Here is a 19,010-nt window from a genome sequence, read left to right as displayed (position 1 = left end):
CAGTTATAGACTCGAAGTGTTTGGCCTCTTCTTGGCTTGACAAAATCAGAAGAAATGGGGTTCAAAAAAAGCTTAAGAATCCAACTATTAAAGTCCATGATTCAATTTTTCATGCCTTGTTTCTTTGCACAGTGCCTGAACACAGGTTCAGTGAGCCAGTCTCTCTGGGAAATCAGACCACGAAGTTCTTAAAGTCCAACATCTAAGCATATTCAAAATACAGCAAACCAATTCGTCTTCCCTTACTTCTATTTGGGGCTCAAACATGACAGAGTAGAATAATGATCGAATCTTATTCTAGTCATAGGTAACTAGGTGCAATCTCATTTTGTGGGTTTGGTTTTTTTTAAGGTTTTACTTATTTAAGTAATCTTGTACACCCAATGTAGGGCTTGAACTCATGACGCTGAGATTGAGTCACATGTTCTTCTGACTGAGCTGGCCAGGCACCCCTTGTTTTGTGGTTTTATAATGCATTTTTCAAACCTATTTGCAAGCCTCTTTAAAACAAACAACTTTTTCCAAAAAGTACAATAGTGTGGGACTGGGAATATTATGAAGCCCAAAACAGACACCTTTCTGAAGGATACACAATATTCCAAAGTCAAGTCCTCTTGTTTTCCTTCAGTTGCTCATTTAAATTGCACATCAGAAAATAAGAAATGCCAGAGCGTATTTACCTAGTACTTGCCTTTCTTCGTTTTTCCGAGGTCCCCTGGTTGCCATTATTAGTGAAATAACTGGAGAGAAGACTGCCTCCATTCTCGGGGTTTTCCTTGTTTCTGGTGGATATCTAATCAGCAGCTTGGCTACTAACATCCCCTTTCTTTGTGTGACTATGGGACTTTTACCTGGTGAGTCCACTGTAAAAATAAGACTGTAGAATATGAAACTAGGAACCTTCCTTTTTACTCTCTTGTCCATGGACCCAACAGGCCTACTTATATTATCTCAGGTCCAGGAGAATAGTTCATCTGGTACCAAGCCACTTCATGTGATTCCAAGCTACTGTTCTTTTTAGGTTTGGGTTCTGCCCTCCTGTACCAAACAGCTGCCGTGGTAACTATCAAATACTTCAAGAAACGATTAGCTCTTTCCACAGCTATTGCCCGTTCTGGGATGGGCCTGACGTTTCTGATAGCACCTTTTACAAAAATCCTAATAGATCTGTATGACTGGACAGGTAAGTCACTCTGTGTCTGAACTATCAACTCCACAAGGTAAGTTCAGCGGGAAGTGCAGACTTTTTGAGCCAGGGAAGAAATAAGCAGGACTTCTACAGTAAAGTAAACATGTGCCTCCTCTTCCTCGGAGAACACACAGCCGAAGACATGCTGACTATTTGCAGGCTTCACCACAGACCACACAAGGAACTCAGAGTTCACAGGATTCACGTCTGCGGGGATGGAGGCCACTCTGTGCAGCTGGAGAAACACCTTGCAGGGAAAGTGATACTCCTGGGGACACACAGATTCCCTTCTCCTCTTGTACCACTGAAGCACTCTCTTTTCAAATATTCTCTTTAAAAAATGCCCCGCCACCTGACTCACTAAAATAGACCTTAATCTCTTCTACACCATCATCTATATATAAATTTTTCACAAACAAATGAAACCATTCACTCCACAATTTTCTTTGTGCCTGACCTAAAATATTCAGATTTTAATAATCTTAAATCACTGGAAAAATATATGTACATGTACACTTATAGGGATATATATAAGCCTGTTTCTACCTACAGAGCCTTTTTGCTGCCTCTTTCCTTTCCCAAGTGAAAAACTACCAGTGGTCTCATGGCAAACTGAACCAGGGGGCAAATCCCTAAGACAGGATAGCAGAACCTACAGCCAATTCCATCTCTGGAAACATCGCATAAAACCCACAGCTTTGGTCAGACCACACTGAAACCAAGACTGACATCCGTCTTCTTTCAAGGAAATTAAAAATGGAATGATATGAAAGGCAGGCCCCTCTTCTAAGGCAGTTTCTGAATGACTCTCATAGCCTAACTCTAGAATTCTGTATTTTCTGTCCTGAAATGGGGACTTCAGGATACTTTAAATCCCTATTGAAAACACACAGTAATTTTCTAACATTTCAAATACCCACCCCCCGTACTCCCCACAAAAACTATTCTTTTTTTCTCTCGCACAAATAACACTCTCTCCCTCCAGGTCATCTCCTGGTGCAGCTTTCTGGTTTTCTATTTTCAAAGGACGCCCTGTTTTCACAAGGGTACAGTGGTGTGTAGGGCTAAAAATAAAGTCAACAGATGTAGATACTTCAGTAAAATTTAGGGGACAAAGTAGTGTTTTCAGGAATTATTGCACTATGACTGAATATATTCACAGTGGGGCCCCTTCTAAGCCCAAGAACAGAGTATTATGAAATGAGATGGGTAATTTTTAACCTAACTTCTCACTGTCTCTCCCCTATTTAGGTGCCCTTATACTACTTGGAGGGATGACATTAAATTTGGTGCCTTCAAGTATGCTCTTAAGATCCATCCATATCAAAAGCGAGAACAATTCTGATATTAAAAATAAAGGCAGCAGCTTGTCTGCAAGTAATCCAGAGGCAGTGGGCACGACAGAAATGTCATCCTGCGATGAGACACGAGAGGCCACCATCACGGAGAATGCAACGCAAAAGGCCAGACAACATGGGACAAATTTAATAGTCTCACAGTACGAAGAGTTCAACAATGAGCCTAATGGGGACAGTTATGAGAAAGAGGCTACTTCATGCAGCTATAAACAAAAACTCTGTGACATCTCCCTTTTAAAAAATCCTTTCTTCTACATATTTACCTGGTCTTTTCTCTTCAGTCAGCTGGCATACTTCATCCCTACTTTCCACCTGGTGGCCAGAGCCAGAACACTAGGGATTGACATCATGGATGCCTCCTTCCTTGTTTCTGTAGCTGGTAAGAAAGCATACTTTGACCTCAAACTCAAAAGGAAAACTGAACTTATTTTACAAAAATTTATTCAATTTTATAAAAAACTAAAGAAAAACAATTTTTTTTAAAAAAAGGAGTTATGGGAGGGCCAGAAAAAAGGAAATCTTTTGAGGCTGGTGGGAGAACCAGGCCTGTCCCTCCACAGATCTGTCACCACACCTTGCACACAGGTGCTCTTTACCAGCAAGTGGCCCCTAAGCAAGCCTCGTTCATTTTCATGTCAGTGTCTGTCTGACACAGTACACATTTAGTATTTGTGGCATAAATACGTGACTTTAAAAAGCTGGCAAAAGCCACCTCCAGGAAGCAGAAAAATCATAGGCAGACAGCACAGGGAGGAGGTTCAAAGGATTGGTTCTAGAACTTAATACTTCCTGGGTTCAGGTTTTGCTCTGTATTTCCTAGCTGTAGGACCTTGGACAAGTTACGCATGTTTTCTGTGCCTCAATTTCTTCATCTGTAATATAGGGATAATAAGGTTATCAGGACTGAATGATCAATCATGTAGAGTTTAGAATAGTGCCTGGCCCATCATAAGCATTCAATAATGTTCTATAGTATGGGTAGCTAAAAATTTTTGCCCTTGCATTCGCACTAAGACAGATAAATATGCCTATTAAGGCCACTCACTAATGGACCAGGCTGATACTTAAAAAAAATTACAAGGTTCGGGCGCCTGGGTGGCTCAGTGGGTTAAGCCGCTGCCTTCGGCTCAGGTCATGATCTCAGGGTCCTGGGATCGAGCCCCACATCAGGTTCTCTGCTCAGCAGGGAGCCTGCTTCCTCCTCTCTCTCTGCCTGCCTCTCTGCCTACTTGTGATCTGTCTATCGAATAAATAAAAAATTTAAAAAAAAAAAAATTACAAGGTTAAGTTAAAAATGAAAACAATCATTTTAGTTGAGTATTTATAAAAATGTAAGGAGACAAAAATGCTTAATTCGGAAGATCTGGATTCTCTCAACAGACAAAATAGGGAGCCTAAAAAAATTAAAGGGATGACATGGACTGTTCTAAATATCTGGTAATTCTATGTAGCTTGATGTTAACTTTTCTCTCCCTAATTTCTTGAAAAGACTGCTTACACAATCCTCACAAAACTAACTATATGCCATTCCAACCGCAAAGATACCCCACTTCCGTCAACTAAAGCCTGTGTACACAAGGAAAAGATACATAGTTAAATTTTTTTAGTAGAATGTCTGATAGTCATCAATTGAGATCAGATTAGGTTATCAATGGGACCAAAAAACATAACAAAAAGTTTCCATACGTATCCTAGAAAGTAATTGTAAAAATAGAAATAGTAGTATGCATTTTCTGCCCCCCTCCCTTTTTTGTGAAGCAATTTAAGAATTTACACTACAAAGCAACTGTAGCTCATGCCACTCTTGGTGAACATGTTCTATTATTTAACTGCTACACTAGTTTATAATCGATAAAAAATAAGAATATTCTGTTACCGTAAAACTGAATGAAAACATGGTACTTAAATTTTATTCAAGTTTACACCATAGCTCCAATGTTCAAAATGATCCCAGGTTTCCAGATTTCCTACTTATTTCCCAAAAAAGCAAAACAAAACAACAAACAAAACAGATTTCCTATTTCCAAGCATAATAACCTTGACAGGGGCACTTTAATTACCAAAACATCATGTACAACCATAAGAAAAAGTCCCAACATCTATTTTTTTTCAACATAAGACTTTATTATTTATAATGTCTAGTCTTCCACCATCTGGCTTCCCCAGCACACCGCCCTGAGGGCCTACCAGTCTTTTAGAACTCTCATTCCCTCACCTGCACCACCTCTTTGAGGAAGGCCGCCTAAGTGCCCAGGTCTCTGTAACCAGGGATTCCCAGTTAGGTGGTACAAGCTTTCCAAACCTGATGAGGATAAAAACAAACAAACAAACAAAACACCTGAGGGGCCTCCTACCCAGCTCTGGAGGAGTCTTTCTGCCACTGTATTAGATGTATTTGGAGTGGGTAAATAAATGACTGAATCTACTGAGACATAATGAGACCATTTTTTGTTCAGATGTCCTCACCTCAGGAAGAAGTTGTATTACTCAGGAAAAGAGGTCTTCGGCAGTTACACTTTCCAAAGGGGCTAGGGAAATGGAATTCGGATATTACAAGGTCTTCTCAATCTTGTTCCAGGTATCACTGAGACAGTCAGTCAGATAATCTCTGGATGGGTTGCTGATCAAAACTGGATCAAGAGGTATCATTACCACAAGTCTTACCTCATCCTCTGCGGCATCACTAACCTGCTTGCTCCTCTGGCCACCACATTTCCATTACTGATGACCTATACCGTCTTCTTTGCCATTTTCACTGGTGGTTACCTGGCAGTGCTACTTCCTGTACTGGTGAGTAGACATACTCATTAACATTGTTAAACCATTTAGTAAAAGCAAGTATTAATAATAACCTCCCCAAAGAGATTACATATTCGGTATTAATTTTATAATTAAAAAAAAAAATGACATGCAAGGCCTCAGAAACCCTGGTGCTGTAACCTACCCACTTTTCATCTTACCTTTGGGGGAGGAATGGTGAGAGAACTATCTACATGAGACAAAAAAAATGAAAGCAAAAAAGGGATCAGCAGGATTCCACTCTGCTTCTGTCTCCCAAAAGGTTAGGTAGGGTTGTGTTTACTTGTTTCCTTCAGCTCCAGAAATTTCTTTGGCTCCTTCTAAGATACCATCTTGAGGAATTCCATGAGAAAAAAAGGGGCTTCCTGAGCGGTGTGGCTTCTCTCTTGTTCAGACTAGTCCTATGTACTTTAATAGGGATGTTGATCAATTCCTCTACTTTTACCCCAAACTGACTTCAAGTCCTGGGCACAAAAGGAACGGAAATACTTATACAAATATTTCATGGATTCTTCTGACCTGAAGTCAATATTTATAAGGGCTGTAGGATATTATACGAAGCTTATGTAAAAATCAAAACTTTCTAAAGCTGAAATCAACCTGGGAAAACTGACTTCTTACAAACCAATGGCTGGTATTTAGCCATAGGTGGATTTGAGAATACCACTGTCAGATCAGAACGTAAATACCATTTCCCAATAGAGAAGAGCCGTGAGGATCAAGGAAGAAAGGTACCCCTGTGTTGCCTTAAAAATTTAAAATAAGAAACCCTATGTTCCTTACTAATACAATGAAAACACTGCCTGCCTGGCACAGTAACTCTTCCCTGTTTGCCTCAGCTCTTATAAGATACCAAGGCAAAAGGCCATCCAAAATCACCTCAGAAGTCAATTGTTCATAGTATTTATCCCTTTGCAGGCATAGGTCTCAACAAGAGTTTTGCCTTCAATATGGCTAACACTGGATTCTAATCCCTTCAGGTTGATCTGTCTGGGAATTCTAGAGTACACAGGTTCTTGGGACTTGCCGGTTTCTTTGCTGGGATCGCTGTCCTTTCTGGACCACCTATAGCAGGTAACAGCTTAACCACATTCTGAGCAAACTTCAACAGCTATGAAAGAAAATGCTGATCCATTATGTATGTTAACACGTAATAACAGTATCAGGTTAGAAACCTGAAGACATCTCTACTGTTCCTACACCCACTCTCACATTCAATCACTAACTAATCCAGGAAAATCTGAGGATTCACTCAACATATAATAGGTGGTTAATTAAGCAGCTTCTTACAATATCTTGAAGAGTCTTAGAGCAGGGATTGTATGTATAACTCCTTGCCTGGGGAGACAATTGAGAGTTTTAGAAGATTCTCGAAAACTGATGATGCCTTAAACCAACCAACCAACCACTAGCATCTTTCATCTGAGCAGGAGTCATTACAGACCACGAAGGCTCTCTGACCCCTCTGCTGTTCAGATGTGCTACTCGCACAGCTTGTCCAGGGCTTCCCAACATCTCTAATTTCCTAAGAGGGATGATGGAGGCCCTCCATTTCCTATCTGGACCGAAAGTGGGAGGATACCTGACCTACAGGCCAGGATCTCTGCGGAGAGGATGTGTGAGGCCAACAACTGGTGACTAGTAAATATGAGTATAGGAAAAATTGAGGGAGTTCTGATATTTAAGCTAGCTTTAGACTAAAGCATTGTTTTGTATGCACTTTTAACTTAAAGGACATTTTGTGCTTGCTAAACTTAATCTAAGACTCTGAAAATACTACTTACACAGAAATATTTCTAGGGAACAGACTTAAACTTCAGTATTTCACACACTACAGGTTCTCAGTGTTTAAATGTCCAAATTACTACAGCATTTCCAATCATCCACAAAAAGGCATTCAGCCTAAAACCTTCTTTTACTTCCTTCAGTCCTGAAGTGAGACAGAAAAAGATACAATCTTGCCTCACTATCATTGTTTAAAAACTAAATACTATTTAGGTTTGCACCTAAATTTAAGACCTAGAAAAGGCAACCAGCAAAAGGGAAAGTATAAAATTAGTAACAAAAATTATTATTGGATGGCAAAAAACATACCATTACCTGAGGTTCAATTTAGGTGTACCTCTTCTAAAGGAAAAAGTTTATACAAATATACAGCCAACTCCTACTTCTGTTTATGAGCCTACCTCTGCCCATTTGGTCTAGTTCAGCCTACACCTCACCTGGAAAGCAGCGTCGAATTTTAAAGTCAGGCTCACAACCGTGATGTAGGGGCTGGTAATAGGAGACTAAACACTAGACACGCTTAGCAGAGTGCTCTACAGCTGGGGCCCAGGTCAGCGAGGTAGAAAAAACAGAACTCAAATACAGCTTGTCGACGCATCTTCTCAATCTTGATCCTTCTTCTACAGCCATCCCAGGGATGCCTTGAAATGTTCCAAGCCTATTAGGCCCCAAATATAGGGGGGTAACAAATACCAGGGCACAGAGTATCTTATCCAAATGATAAAAACATGTAACATGTTTAGAGATTTCAAGTTTTGTATGTTTTATATACATCTTAAAATGCTTATTTATTTTTTAAAATTTTTATTTATTTCAGAGAGAGAGAGAGAAAGCATGCACAAGTGCGGGCAGCAAGGGCAGAACGAGAGGGAGAAACAGGCTCCCCCATGTGTGTGGGCCACTAAGCAGGGCTGACCAAGGACCCTGGGATCACGACCTGAGCAGAAGGCAGACGTTTAAACTGATGGAGCCACCCAGGCACCTCCTACATCTTAAAATATTGAAAGAGTTCAATACATGAGAAGACAAGGCAAGTTTTGTGAGGACTATTACTCTAAAGGAAAGAACAATAGATGTGTGTGTGGGTCTTGAATCAAATTTGTTGGGTCATGATCCTTTTAATTTTTTTAATGAAAAAGAATAGATGAGGGGTACCTAGGTGGCTCAGTCGTTCTTGGTTTCAGCTTAGGTAGTGATCTCAAGCCTGGGATTGAGCCACATGTCAGGCTCAGTGCTCAGCATGGGGTCTGCTTGAGTTTTTCTTTACCTCTGTCCCTCCCACTGGTGCGCACGTGCACGCACTCTCACTTTCTCTCTCTCTCTCAAAAATAAATAAATAAATCTTATTAGGAAAAGAAAAACGGGCTACAACAGAACAGATTAAAAAACACTGTGCATCACTTTATTTTAAACACTTAGCTCATATAAAAAAAATCACACCCAGACCTATGTCATATAAAATATATGTGACGTAAAACATTTCTTATGATCAGTGAGTCAAAAAAAATTTACAAGCCTTTTATTACCCAATGTCCACAGTATCCTAGCACTATATGTGAGGATAAGGAGAGCTAATGGAAGAATTTTTACCCACTAATTCTGAGGATATTATCCAGGCGATCATAAACTTTATAAATTCTACAAAATAGTCAAAGGAAGTGATAGGCTATTGCTGATAGCTTATATATAGATTTTTAGTCTGGGAGTTCCTCACAGTATTTTAAACAGGATTATAATAATATAAAATTCAGTTACATTTCCTTCTCTATACCAGGATCTCTCACGGACTGCAACATTACGCTAAGCATCTTGTTAAAGGGACAAACTTCAGTGATGTCCTTACTCAAGGAAACCATTCCTCTGTGAATCAAAAACCACAAAGAGAATTTTACAAAGGCCATTAGACTTGCTCCTAACTTTTGACTCCAGCAGCAAGGGCCAAAGAAACATCAAAGATGTTGATTTCCAGATTCACTTGGCTCTGGACAGTTATGGGCAGTCACTTTATCATCTTCAGCTTTAACTAAATCAAAAGGCTTACTGGCTATAAAATATTACATTCTCACCAAACTGAGATTTTCCCAATGTAGGAGATGCTCACTTTGTACTTACCTAGTTCTGTTATTATCAAATTGCAAAAGCTGAAATTCCTATAAAAGATTACAGGCACTTTTAAATTAGGAATCTAGCAAACAGGAAAATTTTTCACAATAACTCTCAGTTAAAACACTAGTTAAAAACTATTAGCAATTACATTAACAGTATTCTTCTCCTTGTATGAACATGAAAAAGAAAAGCCAAGTTAGTCCTACACAGCATATTTTAATAATTTGAGGAAAGAAGAAAAAAGTGTAATAAACCCATTGGAATCGTCTGACTGAGTTTTTAAAAAACACTTATCAGGGCACCTAGGTGGCTCAGTGGGTTAAGCCTCTGCCTTCGGCTCAGGTCATGATCTCAGGGTCCTGGGATTGAGCCCCGCATCGGGCTCTCTTCTCAGCGGGGAGCCGGCTTCCCCCTCTTTCTCTGCCTGCCTCTCTGCCTACTTGTGATCTCTCTTTCTCTGTCAAATAAATAAATAAAATATAAATAAATAAATAAAATAAAAAACACTTATCTTTGAAAAAATGTAAATAGAGTATATGGGCAAGAAAATTATTTATAGACCTTCATTAACTCTGAATATGATAAGAAACACAGTAGCAACACATGTATCAGATCTTTACTGAAAACAACAGACAGGGACTGAAATGGAAAAAAGTGAAAAATGACTCCTCATACACACACTACTTCTTCCATCCCACAGTCCCTCCCATTCCTAACACTCCATGGCAAATTCAGTGTTAGTTAATATCAGGATCTGATTTAGATTAGGAGAGTTTTTTAGAATTGTTCTAGGTTTCCTGATCAAAGGTGGTCAACAGACCTAAGTGTAAGCCAAATGTCACTGCTCATTCAAACCCAAGTACTATTTTTTACAGGTGGATGGCGTCCAGAGCTACAAATTGGCCCAGGTGGAGGCCTTGGAAGGTTGTAGAAAATTAATATTTTAAAACCTTATTATATTTCTAGTTAATCCCTGTTAACAAAAACAAACCTGCAAAAAGCAATATAAAAACAAAAGTCATGCCTTAAGTAAACAAAGCATATAATCATATTCCCCAACATATATACAGGAATGTGAAATTTCTAATCGTGTTTCTAAGGCATCTGATATGTAAACTCAAAAATGCTAAAGGCTCAGTTTCACTTAAAAATAAAACTACCAAGGGCCCATATTAGCTGCCTGTAAAATAAAACTAAATGCAATTCTCCTCTCTTCCACATACCCCACCCACTGCCAACTGATAAATCCTTTTATTATGCTAATATATATTTTAATATATTTAAGCCAATCACAAATACAATCTGAAAACTCCCTTAAACCTTCATCAATAATTATTTGATTATAACCTGGAATTCATTCAAGAGTTACCAAACAACTTACTAGCACAGCACTCTCCTAGCTGCTATGGGGAACATAGAAAAGACAAAAGTTATTCTTGTAATTCTTCCACAGCACCCTGGGTCATGGCATAGCACTGTCACATACATTACCAGAAATTAATACGGAGGACAATAGTCTAGAACCTTTAAATTTAGAATTATTAGAATGTACATTTTTTCTCTACTTCATTAATTGAAAATTTGGTTAAGTCACTGTAACCTGGTTATTGTGAAAACTGGTTGACTCTGTTTTACCTTTATTTTTTTTAAATTTAATTTGAATTCAATTAATTAACACACAGTATATTATTAGTTTCAGAGTTAGAGTTCAGTGATTCATCAGTTGTATGTAACACCCAATGCTCATTACATCGCGTGGCCTCCTTAATGCCCATCACCCATTTATCCCTTCCCAAACCCAACGTCCCCTCTAGCAACCCTCAGTTTTTTTCCCTATGGTTAAGAGTCCCTTATGGTTTGTCTCTTTCTCTGATTTCATCTTATTTTATTTTTCCCTCCCTTCCCCTAGACTCCTCTGTTTTGTTTCTTAAATTCCACATATGAATGAAATCCTACGATGATTGTCTTTCTCTGACTGACTTATTTTGCTTAGCATTAATACTCACTAGTTCCATCTACATCGTGGCAAAAGGGTCATCTTTTTGAAGGCTAAGTAACATTCCGTGTTTTGCGCGCGCGCGCGCGCGCGCAACACAGACACACACACACACAGTTTTACCTTTAAATAAAGGTATCCCGAGCTGTGGTATAATAAAAATGACCTTAAAAAATATTGAAGCTTCTATCAAGTCGTAGGTATTTCACAAAAATTATTTTTTTTACAAATTCAAGGAGAGCCATTTCTAAAGCTGAACAACTATAAGCTAGTTCTACTCCAGAGTAAGTTACACGGTTCCTAAAAAGAAAAAGAGAATCTTGCTATTATTTGTCAACCTCCCACCTCATCAGAAATACCATGGGGGGAAACTGGCAATTTTACACTAATTTTTCATCTGTGTTTTGTAAGAGCAGACAAAGGCTAAAATGGAAATTCATCCATCTAAGTTTGTCTCTGTCCCATTAATCCAGATAAGGTCATCTCCTCATGAAATGGTCACTCCCTCTCTCTACTGGAGCCTCATTTCAGATGTAATAATGTGAAACAAATAACTCCCTCCGGCACCTCACTCCACCTTTTATCAACCCTACCCTCTACAGTTTTATCACCTTGGCCAATCAGTTGAAAACTTCTCTATGACCTGAAATTTTATTTGGAAAACAAATAAAACAATTCAACCTTCTGATTTGCTATAAATCCACTTTGGAGGCTGGGGTAGGTAGAGATAACTAAGAAAGCAGAGCAGAGTTCTCTATACTCTAAATCCTGAGGAATATATTCTACCCTGAAGAACCAAAAGAAAATAATGTAGATCATTAATTCTATGTGATTATTTTCCCCATAAACAATAAGGCCCCAAAGAATTGTAATTTGATTCAGTATTCCTAAGATTAATGAATCCCTACAAAAATCTCAAAAATAAACTACAAATAGTTCTCTACTATGGTTAAAAAGAGGGCCAGGGTGGAGTAGTCTTTTCTTCACAAAGCCAAAAAATCAAGCTTCAAAATCCTAACACAGGGGCACAATCCTTTTAATAAAATTCCTTGCATAAAGTACTCCTGATAAATCTTCCTTACATAGGGACTTTAGAGAGCTCCTGTCTTAAAAGGCAGTGAGGTTTGGGGGGTCTGGGTGGCTCAGCTGGTTGAGCAGCTGACTCCTGGTTTTGGCTCAGGTCATAGTAAGCCAGCTGGTGGCTCCAGTGACGACAAGATCATTGTCTCTCTACACCTTGGAAGTCTGCCCAACAGTTGGAAGTTCTGGTTCAACACCCACTAGTCACTTACGGAATTCTCAACCACTAATTTGAACTAGCATCCAGGAACTTGGGAATTAAGGGCCTTATGGGTATATTTCAAGTTTTAACAAGATAACCAATAATATACCTACAGTAGTAATCCTAATAAAAAGGATTCATGGGGCACCTGGGTGGCTCAGTCTGTTAAGCATCTGACTCTTAATTTTGGCTCAGGTCATTATCTCAGGGTCATGGGATCAAACCCTGTGTCAGGCTTCATGGTCAGCACTGTGTCTGCTTGAGTTTCTCTCACTCTGGCTCTCCCCCTGCTCCAGTGCCCTCTCTCTCTTAAAATCAATTAATTAATTTAAAAAAGGATTAATAACTCAGCTCAACAATCTAGTTCTGAGATATCAGGGGTACTATTTTTTTATTAAGGATTTTTATTTATTTTGACACAGAGAGAGAGAGACAGAGAGCACAAGCAGGGGGAGTTGCAGGTGCATGGAGAGGGAGGAGCAGGCTCCCCGCTAAGAAGACAGCTTGATGTGGGGCTCGATCCCAGGACCCTGGCGTCATGACCTGAGCAGATAGCAAATACTTAACCAACCACACCACCCAGGTGCCCCAGAGGTACTTTTAGACAGGACGTTACCCTTATTTTTAAATATGTATAGCTTTGCCCATAAAATGATGCAGAATAGTTTAAAAGTGTTGACGTCTAAAAAAATTTAGAATCCTATTTTAATATCAAGTTTGACAGACTATTTAAAAAACTCATTTGCGAAACTGTTTATGGAAGCTGAGCCCTACGTCCTTAATTGTTTTCAATTATCAAAAGGAAACATTATTAGACATCGCTGCTTAAAATAAGGGTTAGAGCCAGAGGCAAAGGAAAATAATTTGGACTACAATTTTCTTGTGCATAAGAATCGACTGGGTCACCCCATGATGAATTATGCTTAAGGGAAGCCAAGGACTCTGCACGATGAACTCGCATCTCAGATGAGACTGAGGCAGGTAGTCTGTAAACAATGAGGAAGTGTTTACACGGCACTGTAGCTTAGGCAGTCTGTACCAGCTGCTAGTGCACTACTCCTCAGACTGCTGGCTCCATGCAGTAGACACTTAGATAGATGCAACACTCCTTTGGATCATGGCTAGTATATTATCTTGTCTTTCTCCATCATTCAAAATGCTTTTGCTAGGACCACAAAGGAACCCTGTCTTTTAAATGTCAACTTAGGTATTTACATTTAAAGTAGTTAGACTATGATAGGTTCTTAACTACCAACAATCCTTTCTTTTAAAAACATACCCGCATGTTTATAGCAGCAATGCCCACAAGAGCCAAACTATGAAAAGAACCTAAATGTCCATCAACAGATGAATGGATAAAGAAGATGTGGTGTATATATACACAATGGAATACTATGCAGCCATCAAAAAAGAAAGCTTGCCATTTGCAACGATGTGGATAGAACTAGGTATTATGCTGAGTGAAATAAGTCAATAAGAGAAAGACAATTATCAATATGGTCTCCCTGATATGAGGAATTTGAGAGGCAGAGTGGAGGACTTGGGGGGTAGGGAAGGAAAAATGGAACAAGACGGGATCAGAAGGGAGACAAACCATAGGAGACTCTTAATCTCACAAAACAAACTGAGGGTTGTTGGGGGAAGGGAGGGAGGAAAAAGGTGGAGGAGTTATGAACACTGGGGAGGGTTATGTGCTATGGTGAGTGCTGTGAAGTGTGTAAGCCTGACAATTCACAGACCTGTACCCCTGGGGCTAATAATACATTATATGTTAATTTAAAAAATATATACCCACAGGAGCCTTGAACTGTTTAGGGTTGAAAGTGCATTTGTACACAGCTTTTCCATACTGATACCAAAAAAGCACAGAGATCTAATAAAATCAGACCAAATATACAGTCTTCTTGTACTTTTGGTAGTGGGAAAAGGCTGATTTTTCTAACCAAATAGGTATTTCAATACCAACGAAGCTCTGAATTTAACTTACTTAGTAGCCATGTAAATCTAAGCTTATAACAGCTAATACATTCACAAAACAGTCAATAATATGAAATAACCCTACACTCTACATTTCATTTGTATTTTGCAAATTTTATAAATATAAATATAAATATAAAACTAAATACTCAGCAGCACTGGATTAACCTACCGAATGGCAACTGGATCTTTGAAATAGAATTTTTAAAGTTTACTACTATCTCAATTATCAAGTAAGAGTAAGAGGAAACAGATTTAACTATTATTATTTTAATTTTTATTTACTTAAGAGAAAGAGATCATGAGCAGGGAGCCTAACACAGGGCTCAATCCCAGGACGTGGAGATCATGAGCCAAAGGCAGATGCCCAAGCAACTGAGCCATCTAGGTGCCCCAAGAGAAACAGATTTAAAACTAATTATTTCATTAAATTTCACAAGGAAATACAGGGAATGTTCTAAATTATGCTAAATAATTCCCTGCCCTGGTAAGAAGAAAATATATTAAATATATTTTCATCTTTCAGAAACATTTTGACTTTAAATGTGTTTATGAAAATCATATTACCAGTTTTCTAGGATTTATAGACAACCAGCATCACCACCCACCATTTTCCACTATTTTTACCTACACCCTCCTGACTTTTTAGCAGCACAATCTACTTCCTTAAGTAAGAATTACTACTCTTTTCCAGACCATTACTTCTAATGCTTACCTTATAATTCGATAAATCTGCTATACTGGTGGGAGTAAAGCAAGAATGACAAGGAAAACAGGAAGGCATGTTGGTGTTTTCTGTACTTCCTCCTTTCTAGAAATTTGAGACTGTAACTTACCCATCTCTTTGATATCTCAAGGCTAATCACAATCAACATTAATACAAAAACTTGTCCTAGTCAGTTTCTCTCCACTTTTTTGCTTAACACTGAGAAACATTTAACTAGTTAGAGGTCACTGATCCAACAGGAGTTAACAGGTAAAAAGCAAGTGAAAGGTAGCTAAATTTAAGAGGCTATAAAGCATTCCATTTATTCACTATGTCAAGAATAGGAAACTTAGAGGCACCTGGGTGGTTCAGTCGTTAAGCCTCTGCCTTCAGTTCAGGTCATGATTCCAAGGTCCTGGGATCAAACCCCATGTTGGGCTCCCTGCTCTGCAGGAAGCCTGCTTCTCCCTCTCCCACTCCCCTGGCTTGCGCTCCCTCGCTCCCTCCCTCCCTCTCTCTCTCTCTCTGACAAATAGATAAAATCTTAAAAAAAAAAAAAAAAAAAAGAACAGGAAACAAAGCTAATGAAGCCAACAAAAAACTAAATGTTTATATCAGAACCAAATTTAAAAAAAAAAAAAAGGAGATAAAGACATACACAATCAGACCAAAAAAAGAGGGTATACACACTCACTTGCTACACATTCAGTGAGAAATCATGTTCCAAAATATAAATGAAAAGATAACAACATAAAACTCCATGAGGCCAGATATTTCCATCTGTTTCATTCACAGATATACCTCCAGTACCTAGAACTGTTTGGCACATAGCACCAAAACTTCTTTGAATAAATAATCAAATAACAGCTTTAACTTTTTAAGGTATTTTGGGATTAAAAGCCAATTTGTATCTACAAACATAATATGCATATACTACTTTAGAAAAGAGGTTCTGAGTGTGGTCAGTGGACATCTGGAAGTTCTAAGACCTTTTTACAAAGCCTTGGAGGTCAAACTATCACAATAATGATACTAGGACGTTATTTGCCATTTCACAGGGCTGACTTGTACAACAACGTTTAAAAGCCAGTTCCTTGTACAAATATTCTTTGCCACTCAGTTTTTTAAGAAAAGTGTTTCATTTAAAAAGTTCTGGTATGTGCCATTAGCCAATGATACCCACTCATTCTTCCTTTAAAAGAACATTTGATTTCAGAGGGACTTACAGTCATCATTTAACTCACCTAAGTAGTCACTTCCTTTTTTTTTTTTTTAAAGATTTCATTTATTCATTTGTCAGAGAGAGAGAGGGAGAGAATGCAAGCAGTGGGAGTGGCAGGCAGAGGGAGAAGCAGGTTTTCTACTAAGCAAAAAGCCCAACACGGGAATGGATCCTGGGACCCCAGGATCATGACCTGAGCCGAAGGCAGACACTTAACCAAATGAGCCACCCAGGCGTCTCAAGCAGTCACTTCCTTTTCACATGCTCTCAAAGCCTCCTGAACCTTCCCTTCATAGCCCTTATGACATACATAAGTCTTGTAGTTAATACCCAACTCACATGAAACTGTACAGTCTGTGAGGGCAGGGAGCACGTCTGTTTTGGCTCATTATCATTCTCTCCTCCAACAACTAGCACACTGTTGGAAATGTAGCTTCAGTGAGGGAAAAAAGATACTACTATCACCTTTTTCTTTGGAAAGTAGTAGTAATTCACTATTATTTTCTTTGTAAGAACAGTGACCTTCTAATAAGATTCATCGTAAAATCAGGGGCACCTGGGTGGCTCAGTTTGGTAAGCGTCTAACTTCGGCCCAGGTCATAATCTTGGGGTCCTGGGACTGAGACCCACGTCAGGTTCTCTGCTCAGCAGGGAGTCTGCTTCTCCTCTCTCTGTGCTCTCTCTCAAATAAACAAAATCTTAAAACAAAACAAAAAGCATCACAGGGGTGCCTGCATGGCTCAGTCATTAAGCATCTGCCTTTGGCTCAGGTCATGATCCCAGGGTCCTGGGATCGAGCCCTGCATTGGGTTCCCTGCTTGGTGGGAACCTTGCTTCTCCCTCTCCTACACCCCCTGCCTGTGTTCCCTCTCTCGTTGTGTCTCTCTCTGTCAAATAAATAAATAAGATTTAAGAAATATAAATATAAATATATATATATATGTCGTAAAATCAGATGGTATATATCCCTAACTGTAAGACAGCAGATGAGTTCTGAGTCCACGATGACTTTCTCCCCCACAGGGTTAAGTCCTTAACAAGGTGGAACAGATTTACCTTCATCAACAGAAAATAAGGCCAGCAGCTAGACTAACTTCCTAATGGGTCACAATACATACTAGCAAAGAGAAAAGGCTCCTTCCCTCGACACAGTATAGGGCTGAGAACTACTACCTGAAATGTCTGCTTCACTAACAGAGACCACTCCTTCCTTCCAGGCTGGTTATATGATCACACCCAGACATACACCGGTTCCTTCTACTTCTCTGGCACATGCTTTCTCCTCTCTTCAGTTTCCCTGTTCTTTGTACCACTGGCTGAGAGATGGAAAAACAGCCTGACCAGAAAGGAAAAGGACTGCAATCAAGCACAACACAATCTAAACTAAGAAGTCATTGGAAACAAAAGATTGGAAGAAGCCAGTTTCCTCATTTGTAAAATGAGAAGGCAAACAAGACCATTTTTAAGGTTCTTTTTTGCTTTCACATTCTGAGGAATGTCTAATTAATAGTGAGAAAACAATAGCCACTTAAACTAAGCCTTTGTTAGTATTTAATCAAAAAGACTAAAATATTTATCAGTCAAAACAACTACCTTAGGGCGCCTGGGTGGCTCAGTGGGTTAAGCCGCTGCCTTCGGCTCAGGTCATGATCTCAGGGTCCTGGGATCGAGTCCCGCATCGGGCTCTCTGCTCAGCAGGGAGCCTGCTTCCTCCTCTCTCTGCCTGCCTCTCTGCTTACTTGTAATTTCTCTCTGTCAAATAAATAAATAAAATCTTAAAAAAAAAAAAAAAAAAAAAAAAAAACAACTACCTTAGGTATTAAGCAAAAATCTGAATGTACTTAATAAAAAATTGACCAAACTCTCAATGGTGCCTTGATAATTCAGCCACTAAAATATGTGAAGATGAAAAACCATTCTCATTAGCTTAAAGAAGTATTAAATGTAGCCACTGGCTGACTAGAATTCTGAAATATGAATGAGTATCAAAGCCTTTTTGAGTGACTAGTATGGTGATATACATTCTCCAGAAAGTTATCCTTCTTTATTAGAAGTAATTAGAAGTAACCTCTGTTTTCATTATTTTGTTTACTAAATTTTCTATGAAAAATGTATATTGTTATGTAATAAAAAGTAAGAATTGCCAAAAAAAAAGGAGGGGGGGCAACTGGGTGGTACGGTTGGTTAAGTGCCTGACTTCTGGTTTCAGCTCAGGGTCATGATCTCAGGGTTGTGAGACTGCACAGGCTCCCTGCTCAGTGGGGAGCCTGCTTCTCCCTCTGCCTGTGGCTCCTCCTACTTGTGTACTCTCATTCTCTCTCTCTGACAAATAAATAAGATCTTTAAAAGAAAAATCCTTTATTTCAAATCATTTGAATAGTATTCCTGCCCATCCAAACAATATTACTTTTCATTATATCTAATAATCTAAATACATCTAAATTATATCTAATAATCTAAAATATTCAAGCTTAATGATCTAGATAAGTCTTTAGACCTACAAGTTTCAGAGGTACCTAGGTGGCTCAGGTGGTTGGGTGTCTGACTCATGGTTTTGGCTCAGGTCATGATCTTGTGGGATCGAGCCCCA

At 39.0% G+C, this 19,010-nt stretch overlaps 1 protein-coding gene and 1 long non-coding RNA gene across 8 annotated transcripts in view; one reads left to right on the top strand and one right to left on the bottom strand.

Annotated features, from left to right (window-relative positions):
* Positions 1–17,982, top strand: part of SLC16A4 (solute carrier family 16 member 4) — a 26,978-nt gene extending 8,996 nt beyond the window's left edge. For 3 of the 7 annotated variants that reach the window (XM_059135936.1, XM_059135938.1, XM_059135939.1), the window contains 6 exons: positions 711–854; positions 1,022–1,183; positions 2,441–2,926; positions 5,126–5,337; positions 6,327–6,420; positions 17,638–17,982. In XM_059135936.1, the coding sequence (XP_058991919.1) occupies positions 711–854; positions 1,022–1,183; positions 2,441–2,926; positions 5,126–5,337; positions 6,327–6,420; positions 17,638–17,807 (1,268 nt within the window). In that variant the 3' untranslated portion in view covers positions 17,808–17,982. Of the gene's footprint in view, positions 1–710; positions 855–1,021; positions 1,184–2,440; positions 2,927–5,125; positions 5,338–6,326; positions 6,421–7,948; positions 9,506–10,112; positions 10,162–11,706; positions 11,919–17,637 lie in introns of those variants that run through there. The other 4 variants (XM_059135941.1, XM_059135942.1, XM_059135940.1 and 1 more) reach the window with 4 other exon arrangements.
* Positions 10,889–19,010, bottom strand: LOC131809186 (uncharacterized). The gene is made up of 2 exons (XR_009345084.1): positions 18,232–19,010; positions 10,889–18,013 (listed from the first exon to the last, which is right to left on the bottom strand). It is a non-coding gene; the product is annotated as an uncharacterized LOC131809186 (long non-coding RNA).

The sequence above is a fragment of the Mustela lutreola genome, chromosome 10 (genome assembly GCF_030435805.1).
Source record: "Mustela lutreola isolate mMusLut2 chromosome 10, mMusLut2.pri, whole genome shotgun sequence".
Lineage (NCBI taxonomy): Eukaryota > Metazoa > Chordata > Mammalia > Carnivora > Mustelidae > Mustela > Mustela lutreola.
The sequence above is the reverse complement of the archived record's forward strand: the minus strand, read 5'-3'. Positions and strand labels throughout refer to the sequence as shown.